This window comes from Glycine max, chromosome 10 (genome assembly GCF_000004515.6).
Source record: "Glycine max cultivar Williams 82 chromosome 10, Glycine_max_v4.0, whole genome shotgun sequence".
NCBI classification, from domain to species: Eukaryota; Viridiplantae; Streptophyta; class Magnoliopsida; order Fabales; family Fabaceae; genus Glycine; species Glycine max.
This window is the reverse complement of record NC_038246.2, coordinates 4,067,879-4,079,125: the sequence shown is the minus strand read 5'-3', so window position 1 is coordinate 4,079,125 and position 11,247 is coordinate 4,067,879. Positions and strand designations below refer to the sequence as shown.

Here is an 11,247-nt window from a genome sequence, read left to right as displayed (position 1 = left end):
AATTATAATATACAAATATAATTATTATTATTTCTATAATTTTCAGTACAACGAAAAAATAATTCATAATATCAATATTACATTTACACCAAAAATTTACGTATATAACTTGAAATTTCTATATATATCAATCACACCATCACTGTTGTAATCTTTATGTCCTTTTTTTTTCAATTAAGGAAAGAATCATATAATAATATGTGTCTGTTGTAATTGTAAGTTGTAACCCTCTTCAGTGAAAATGATTAGATAAGAGGATCCAGAAAAAAATAATTTTTGCACCCTTGTTGTGAAATATCTTTTCATTTGCATTTTTTACACTTTACAAAACATGACTTGTTTCCTCCGCTACCGGAGCTCGCTCTTCCCTCAGAGAAAAGATTCATCATGTAATTCTCAACATCTTCAGGGGCAAATGTGACATACTCTCTTATTTCCCTCACCGTTCCCATTACAATACGGTGCGTTTCATACGCCTCGCGGTAAATTGGGGTTATTTTTCTCACAAGAGACGCTTTGATTTCTTCTCGAAATTCCTGTTCCGGCACGGTGAACGTGTTCTCTCTCCGATAAGCTTTCTCGAATTCAAAATTGAAATTCCCGAACATAACCCTCGCCTCCGCCGCCGACATTTCCGCCGTTGGATTTTCCGGCAAAGACGAAAGCACTTTGCCCCACGCCACTCTCTCATAGTTCGCCGTCAACCTCTTCACCTTCGCATCATGATTCAAAACCCAATCGTCGCCGAGAACGTAATGCAAGTTCGACGCACGGACCTTGGCCAGTATGTGCCGGAGATTGTTCGCGAGAAACAGGTATGACAACGAAACTTCCTTGTAATACCTTGATTTCCCGTCGATCTTGCAGAGAAGAATCAGAATAAGCCGCGCCATCTGCACTGAAAACTCCGTCTCCGTCGTGGTGGTGTTGTCGGATTCTGGACTGTATAAGTAAGATTCCGGCAACGGCGACCTCGGCGGCGGTGGCACGTCGAAGAAAATTTCCGAGAGCACGTTGCTGTAATCCGCGAGAGTAGTCAAGTGATTCATCACTTGCACTGTCAGGGAATGAACGCCGGCGAAGTTCGCCGTCGATTTGGAAGAGTCTTTCTGAATTGCGGTCGCAAAGTCCGATAAACTCGTTCGTACAGACTCGGAGAGTCCGAGAAGAAGACCGTAGGCTTGAGATTTAACAGCTGTTGTTGAATCGAGCGAGAATATCGATTCAATCTCCGACCACATCCCGGCTATTGCAGCGTACATATCAATCATCCGGAAGATCTTCTCCGGCGGCGATTTCTTCGTTTTTGCGACTAGTTCGGGGAATCCGAACAGCAGATTTGCTCCGCTTCTAGAAATCTCGGCGAAGCAAGCTTCACTGATGGATTGCGACGCACCGAATACGTGATCGCAGAGGATCCTCTCTCCTGCGAAGAGCGTCCTCACGGCGATCTTAACCGCCTCCAACCAGCTCTTGATTTTCAACTCGAGCACATCCCAGTGCATCTTGTTCACCTTCGAGGAACTAAACTCCTCCACGTTGAGGCGATAAATGCCTTCGTCGACGATCGATTTTCTCATGGTCGTGTAAACGCTGACGCATTCCTTCGCATAACCGTTGGAAATCATGCAATCCGCGATGGATTTCAGATCCGCCATGGCTTCAGAAGAAACACGTTCGACTTCGGAGATACAATCCCCCGATTCGCGAACATCTTCTTCCGCTGTGCCGCCGTCGTAACTGTCGGAACAGAAAGAGGTTCTTGTTGAAGTGGTGGAGGATCTGGTGGAGACGGATTCAGGGTCAAGGTGGGCCCGGTTCATTGATAATATCTGATAGAACTCTTTCTGGAGTGTCTTCATGGCCATTTGCATTAGGTTATGGGCGAGAATGAGTTTCTGCGAGGAAGCGTTCTGAGAGATCAAAGAGTGCATGGTTTTCTGAAGCATGTTAACGCAGTGGATGTAGTGCATGGCTTCAGCTTTGTCGTTGTAGAAGAGAGAGGTTACTCTTCCGTACGCAGAGGTTTCAGGGTTCCATTTTAGTATCAGAGTTTCTGCTTCTTCAAAGCTCTCCTTAGTGCTTGTAGAAGGTGATGATGAACTCGTTGGCGGAGTGTGGCGGGAAAAGGAAAACGACTGCGTTTTCGGCTCGAAGCAAATGAATCTCATATTTTCAGTAAACGACGGCGTTTTAGCAGTAATAGGAAGTGTGTGTTTGTTTTCGGGTAAGACGAATAATGTTTTCCGTGGCACTGCAAGTATTTGATGAATGATGAAGGGTGCTTGCAAAGGGCAGCGGAAGGGTTATATATAGAGGCACAGTTGCGTGCGAAGAAAACGACGCCGTTTCTCTTTCTAGAAATATAAATGTGGGGATTTATTTGACTTTCAAGTTTAAGACTAGTTGGTTTTCTTCTCACAGTAAGCATTTGATTTTGTTTGCAATTATGGACTTTACTTTTCGTGTGTGGGTGCGTAATTCTACACGTGTTGGTCACCTGGAGGAGATTTTTGACCTCGAATTGGAAAGCATTTTTTTTATTTGTTAACAAAGAAAGGAAACTTTTTTTTGTGGGCACAAAAAAAAGGAAAATTGTAGGCAAGTTGAAAAACACATGTACACACTACACGGTTCACAAACACGTACGCGATGACCGATTTCATTTGTGAAATAGTTTTTTTCATAATGCGTACCATGTACAGTTCAAATGTACTTTCATTGACCAAATATTTTTATTGATTGAGCCACAAGAAAAGTGGAAAAAGAAATGGTGACTCAGGGTATATAAAATATAACAAGAGTTTTACTCTTGTAAGTTATCTCTAACTTCAGTAAAAAAAAAAAAAAGTTATCTCTAACTATAGTATAGTAATAAAGAGATTTTTAATTTTCTTGATATTTCCATTAGTACTCCATTTTTTCTAATTGAAACTAAGTGCAGTATAATAGAGTATTCCAGATCATCGTTGAAATAATATTTTTGAAGTTCATTATTTTTTAATATTTTCAAAATTAAAATATTTTTATACACATTTTTTTATTTCTAAACATACTTTCTTAAATTTTTTTAACTGAGTTTTTTTGTTGTATACTCATAACTCATAAGCTTTAATTCACTTTTAAAATAGCAAAAAATGTGATAACCAGGATTAATAACACAAACACGATAACCTGCTGATCTCGTGTGAAATCAAAGATTCATAACGCAGACCTTTCACAGTCCAAATGTACTTTCGGGGTGCATTCAATTAATTAAAACTATTTAAGCGCTAAGAAAAGCGGAAAACTTTTGTGGAAAAGCGGAAAACTTTTGTGGTGCATTCAATTAATTAAAAAAAAAAAAGAATAGACATCACCACCAACAATCTAGTTATGGAGAGAGATGTTGTTCCATTTTTTTTGTCAGCAACAGTTTGAGTAGAATTAATCTTTCATATAGTAGATAAAAAATATTTATGATATTTGACCTAAGAAAAAAAATACTATTCAATACCTAGTCAAAGTTATAAAAAAAAGGAGAAAAAAAATATTATAGGTGAAATAATGTGATAGAGAAAAATTAAGGCTTAATTAATTATATTTTTTACATTTAATTTTTTAATTATTTAATTTTTGACAACTTTTATCCCCTATAAATTAATTTGACACATTTTATCCTTAACTTTTAAAAAATTTATGAATTTTATCATTTATATTCCACTCTTAACATAATTTAACTTTTTACTCCTAATTTTTTAATTAATTTTTTGAAAAATTTTGCATCCAATTTTTTTTTTATTTTATGGAAAATTTAACCTATAAGTTTTATTTTTTGATAAATTTTACCTCCAACTTCTATACTAATTAATGGATAAATAACATGTGGCAAAATAAGTAAGTTTCTTAAAATGATAAAATATCTCAAATTAAAAAATTGAGGTAAAATGTACCAAAATCTTTTTAAAAAAAGGAATAAAGAGTACATTTAAGTAAAAAAAATTAAAGGTATATATTATTAGAGTGTTTATATATTACTGTTCACTACTTTGATTGCAGTAAAAAAGATTATCACTGCTCTAATTAAAAAATATTTTTTAGAATAAAATTTAAGATAATTATTATAAAAATAATATTTAATTTGTTCTTATTTATATAAGATCCAAATTAGAAATATGCATATTTATTTAATTTTATAATATCTAGAGTGGGAATAGGTCAGGTCATGTCAGACTTTAAAAGATCTAAGCCTAATTTACGATGAATTTTTTAGGTCTCAGCCTGTCCTATAGCCTATCAAAGGCTTTTATGTTGTGCCTAACTTTTTTAAAATCCTAGTTTGGCCTGATAGTCTCTTTAAAAGTCTTCTTTACATTAAAAGGAATAGGAAAATAAGCCAATGAAAATGATATAATTTTTGTTTGCTCTACAAATTTTAGTTTGCTCTGCAACTTGTTAAAGGAATAAGAAGATGAAAGAAAAAATAGTAAGGTTTTGAAATTTTCCCTCTATAAAAGAGAGAAACTCATTAAGAAGAGGAAGTTAAAAGGAATAAAAAAAATAAGCCAAAATGACAATCAGCACATGACTCACACCATTTAAATTATAATTAAAGTCTTACTTGATTATAAGAATGAAAGTTATGGAACAATAATGTGTAATCAATCAAAGTTTACTAGTTTAAAAAAAAAAATTATATTGTATGTTCTGTTCAATGCAATGACACATATATATACATTGGTACCAAAAAAAATAAATATAAGTATATATACATATATATAGGCCGGCCTATCAGGCTTATAAAATTTTTTAATAAGCCTAAGTCTAACCTATTTAATTTAATAAACTTTTAAAAAAGTCCGAACCTAACTTTTTTATTAAATAGACTAGTCCAGACCAGACTTTATGTAGGTCAGGTCATAGACTCTTGTAGGTCGACCTGACCTATTCCCACCCCTAATAATATCTAATCTATGTTATTAGTTGCATTAAATATTTTTAGATTAAAATACTCCTAATTAATTATATTTAAAGAGAGAAAATAATATTAATAACACTAGGGATTTTGATATAAAAAATATAAATTTAGAATAAATTTATTGTTTTAACTAAATTAATTATTTTTTAATTCTAATAAATTAGATAATTGAGTCTTATACATAAGAATAAATGAAATAATTTTTTTAATATTATAATGATTTGTAATTAAATGATAAATAAACAATATTTACATTGTCCTTATATGAATTGTTTGTTATTTATTAAATAAAAGACTTAAATATTAATTTAGTTGAGTTGCTTTTTTTTATTTTAATTTTGGTCATTGTAAGTTGTTTTGTTCATTTTTAATTTTGTAATTTTGTGTTTTTTTAGTTTTAGTCTATTTAAAATTCTAATTTTTTTATTTTTAATTTCATGTAAGTTTGCGCTTGTAGAAGCAATAAATATTGATTTTAAACAATTGAATATGACATGTAAATTTCCTTCAAGATAATAAAAAAAAAGACACTAAATAGCAATATCTTAAAATAAATAACTTGTTAAGCAATGAGAGTTCTAGATGTTGTATTTATAATACTTATTAGAGTCAACAATTATTTCTAACAACTATAACTGCAGTAAAAAAAACAACAACTAGCAGTAACCAATTAATATTTATAATCAATTAGCTACTCTTAACAATAATATATATATATATATATATATATATATATATATATATATATATATATATATATATATATATTATTCTAATATTATTTAGTAAATAATAGAATAAATAGATAATAAATTATTACAAAAATGAAATTAAAACTACAATCAATCGATTGTGTTTTATAAAATAAAAACAAATAATAAATGAGATGATGAATGTTAAATGTGTAAATAAATTAAGTTTTGTGTTTTGATAGTTGGCCTTTATTTGACTAAAAAGATAATTTTACTAAAATTAATCAATAGTTAAGTAATTGTCTTCTAGTAGGATGACGAATGGCGATTCAATGAACTTGTTTTTGGTTTGCTGATATTAACTTGTTTCTTTCAACAAATTACTTCATTTTGTCATTGCTCTACCTATGAATTATGTTACATCATCTTACAAAATCTTCTTATTTATCTTTTTCTACCTTATAAAAATATATTAAATAAAAAAATAAATATATTTAATAACTAAAAAATGTAAAAATAATTAATATTCTTTATATAAGTAAAAATTAATAAAATTTGTTCTAGAAATATTTAAATTCATTACTTGTTTGATTATTTGAGTGTTGAATTTCTATGAATGAAATACCTTAATTAGTTGGCCATTGCTAGCTGAATATTTATTTTAGTGAAAATGAAATTAAAATAGTTACAGTAAATTGGTGAGAACGGGGTTTTCGTCTATCAGCTACAGACACTAAAGTTAAATATATAGAGTTTTCAAAAAGGTTGAAAAATTGTTTATAATTTATATAAACGCCGCAGGTTCCCTGGTGCCACCCTAGGATCTATATACATCAGCGCTTATATAAACCAACTACGATATCAATTATAATTAGTCTTTGTAAGAAAGTAAAAATAAGATATATACTTCAATTACAAATTATTATATATTTTTCGCTCCTGAAATTATCATGTACATATGGTTGTTAACATTTATAATAACTATTTTCAAAAATATATTAATAGTAATTTTTATTAGTTAACAGTTAAAAAAAACTATATTAATAATACATCACCATTAAATTCTTATTATAATATGCATATTTATTTTTTTTCTAGCGTAACATTTTTATTTTATTTTTTTATTACTTCACTTATCATGTTTATTATTCTTTTTTTCTCCCTACATCTAAATTCACCCCATTTTTAGGAAGACATTAAAATAAAGATATATAAATACTTCATTGTCATCTATTATTTTTATTTATTTCTCTTTCTAATATATCATACATATATCAATTATTAATTTATTATTATCTTATAATTTCTTCTTCGCACAGTTAACTGCAGCGAGTAGCGATCATCCATGAATAACCCAAAGAGGCACAAATACATACGTAAGCAAGCATATCAGAATAAAATCGTTGACAATGTCATATATTCGTAAGTCGTAATTAATCATGCATGCGTAGAATGCTACAGGTGATGAACGTGGTTTTGGTTTTTGCATTTTGTTTTTGTGCTAGGGCGCAGATCTAATACTTGAATGGGTTGAATCATATACAGGGGTAATTAATTTGTTTTATTTCATCTCACATCTTTTTTCATCATATAATAATAATTCTTATTTTCTGTCGATATCTCTCTCTCTCTTTTTGTCTGCATTTCCATATATACAGTTGAATCGTGAATAGATGTATCTAAACATTCTCTTAGATGTGAAATAATTATTTTCCTTTTCAAATAGGGTTTTCTCATGTATACCAGTTATCAAACTAATATTTGCCCAACATATATAATAATTAACATGAGTTATATTACGTTTGTACGCACTTTTAATTATAACAATTTTTATATCTCATTTTTTTTTATCATCATGTTACTTAATAATCTTATCTCAGGTACATTTACAGACTTTTACCCCTTACAACAAAATCTAGTTGGGACTAAATAATTTCCCAGTGATATGGGGGGTGGAACTATATAGTATTATTAGTATATATAGCTTAAAAATACTACAGTGATTCCATTTAAGTATTGAACTGATCTAAAAGGAGGAGGAAAAAATGGAAACTCAACTACTGGTCTTATAGCTAGCTAGTCCCACTATTACAAATAAAACTTCTTAAGTTGGTTCTGCAGATCATTTTATGACGGTTTTTAATGTTCAAAACAAGTCTTACAATTAATTTTATTTATTTTTCCTTCAAAACTAACTGGAAACATATAATACTGAATCTATCAATATCCATGTGAACACTGAACAGGTCGTGAAGATCCTCTTCTGATTGGTGCTAAAGACTAACACAAATTAATAACTTTATTCTTTTCGCCGCCATTCATATCCAACACGGATTTGGTTGTTCAGCTCTGATTATTCGGTTATTCCTGTCCATGTTACGTTTTGTTGTTATTTATTATTAAAAAAAATACTTGCATTGACATTTCTAGTATATTTTGTTTTGTCTGAAATGATATTGGTATAAATAGTACTTCTTGTAAAAAATAATTATTAATTTTGATCGGAACGGTGAATCCATACAAAATAAATATTTTTCTTATAACACACTTTATTTCATATCAAATCAGAATTTAAATTCTAAACCATTTAATTAAAAAACACAATTATTATTATTTGTGTTAATTATTATTGATATTATTTACGAAAAATAAACACATTTATCCTCTACTTTGACATTTAAGGGAGTAAACATTCATTTTAATTTCTAAATTTATATAACATTGTTATCATAGTCTCAACATTTAAATAATAAGCAAATAAATTTCTAATTTTTTTGGGTAACAAAAATTAATAAGTTCCCACATTTTGTCCCCTATATTATAATTAATCATTTTGATTTTAAAAATTGAGTGATAAAATGCAGAAATTATTAAAGTGTGATGGCAAAATATGCAATAAAAGAAGTTGGGCGACAAAATGCAAACAATTTCAAAAGTTGAACGAAAAAATGTGCAAATTATTAGTTTCATAACTTACAAAAAAAATAGAATATTTTATAGGAATGAAATTGTTATTTAAGACTACAAAATTTATACATGACTTTTTCATGATAAATTTGAAAATGAAATATCTGTTAAATCAATGCCTTTTTTCTTATCTAGTGGTATTTTAAAGTGTCTTAATTTGTTATATCAATTTGGTCTTTCCATTGATTTTTGCACTAACTATATTAATTTTGCCTAACTGACAAACATCCATCTGACATAATATTTTTTACAGTTTATCATATGTGATCAAGTTAACCAAGTTAATGTGATAAACTAACGGAATAATTAATTTGGATCAATAAAGATATTTCAAGAGATTAAAAATAAAACTTTCAAGAGATTAAAAATAAAACTTTTAAATTTAAGAGACTAAAAAAGGTAAATAAGTAACAAATACTTTAGTTTAGCCTAATTGTCATAAGAATGGAAATGAAAAGTTTTGAATATCTAGGGTGTAGAACAAGATACCCAAAAAAGCTGAATAAAATGTTTTATTGTTTTTTTTTTCATTTTAAAATTAAAAAGCTCAAAATTAAGAATATATTTTCATTTAATTATAAAAATCTATATATGGATGATAGACAAAGGAAGAAGATGTTAGGTGCATGAATTAATTAATAAGGAGTTATTCTAGCTTGATCGGCGATATTGAATTTAAATGCTTGATGAAATCTAAAGTTTTGTAACTCATAATGCTTCTAATTTGCTCGAGAAAAATTGAATCAGTTAAAAAAAATAAATAATTAAATTAAATCTAAAAAATTAGAGAATCAAATTAAACCTTAAATTAAAGGATAAAAATCTAATTTAACCTTAAAAAAATATGAAGGAAGAAGTTTTGGTTTACGCTTGACTTTAAAGTTTAAACAAATGGATACTCAAGAGTTTAGATCGTAGACAAACTACATTAGTCGAACATGAATACTCTATTAATTATCTTAATTATTTACAACTTTAGCATTTATGGATTAATTTGACTTTGGATAATGGAAATTAGACATGCAAAACGTACGGTTGCATATATGTGTATTTTCTAGTTATTAAAATAGCGTGTTATGTAATTGTGCTTATTCAATAAAAACATTTTTTTTGGTTGCAGTGGCTGGGTAGTTATATAGGGGCTGTTACATGTGGCAGATTATACTAAGTTGGGTGGGAAGAGGATAGCTTATGTTCATTGGCAGGTTAGTTTTTTTGCTGAGATAGGTACTCCAGGAACGTTATATTATATCCTCTATTTGTACCCTTCTTTCTCATTATCAATACAATTAGCTGTTTAAAAAATAAAAACATTTTTTAATTTTCAGATATTTGATGGCTTTGACTGAAACTGGAATTCTAAATTTATCATATTACTTGATTAAAAAAAATGAAGCCCATTAAGTTTAAAGACCATTTAATATAGACGCCAAATAGTTATGCAAATTGCAAGCGATGGCGAGTGTAAATTAAAGGTCAATGGCAGAAGTATTACGCGCTTGTAATATAGTTGACAATGATAGTTAAATCTGAGAATTTCACTGTCCATGCATGCACTTATCCACGCAAGTCTTAATTTGATGATTACTCATTTTTTGTCTAGCCCTCGTATCATAAAACGGGCGTGTTTTAAAATTAATGAAACTTTTGGGTCATATAATAGTTGATTTTCATCTAGTATCGTCAAGCCTCCTTCCTGGAAATCACTTGATGTAACTTGTTTGAACAACTAACAAAAAAACATTAAAATTAAGAACTTGTTCTTGATAGGAACAATGACAATGAATCATTCTTAGGCGCCCCAAATATAAATGTTTATGCACCATTTATTGAGCTATAGCTAGTACTGTATTGTTAAACAATGTATAGCAAATTTTCGATTTTAAATTGCTAATTTGTATGACTACAAAAGAAATTAAAACTTTTACTTGTTAAAATTATCTTATTTGTTTAAGAGAAATCAAAGTATTAATAATATTATGAATATATATATCAATACCATGATGTATTATACTAATATTTGATGTATTATTAGTATAGTTCAATATTCTATATTAATAAAATTATTTGTTAGCATAATCTATGTGTAGACCTACAATATCTATACTAGTTACAATTTAATTTGTTAGGCAAACTGCGTATAATCTATGTGTAACTGATATTTTTTTTAGTAAGTCAAAGTTTCTCAAATTGTGATTCTTCATATATATCCACACAAATATTATAAACCCTCCTTCACCCCACAATTTGGATAACTATATGAAACAGGTAATCACTTAATAGCAGTAGAAAATAAATGATAAAAAGGTATGAAAATGATTGATCACCAATATACGTCATGAGAAATAAGCATAAGATTTTTGGCATATGGGATCACAAGGTTTTTTTTATTTTATTTTTTATAATAAGCAATCCCATCCGTATCCAAAATTTTACAGATGCCGTATCAAAAAAATAGTAGACAATGCTATTTGGATAAAATATATTAATAACATGGTAACACGAGATTCAAATATGAAAATTAGGTATATAAGTAATATGAGAGATCACATTAACGATACCCTGATTACCATGTCTATGACTATGAAATTCCATTCATGCATTTTTCTTTACTGAATTTGAATTTTCCGT

The 11,247-nt window shown here is 29.1% G+C and overlaps 1 protein-coding gene across 1 annotated transcript; it reads right to left on the bottom strand.

The window, feature by feature from the left end:
- LOC100798477 (exocyst complex component EXO70H1) lies at positions 1-2,286 on the bottom strand. Its single transcript, XM_003536917.4, has one exon. The coding sequence runs from the start codon at positions 2,169-2,171 to the stop codon at positions 303-305; it is 1,869 nt and encodes a 622-aa protein (XP_003536965.1). The 5' UTR covers positions 2,172-2,286; the 3' UTR covers positions 1-302.
- Positions 2,287-11,247: the final 8,961 nt, after the last annotated feature.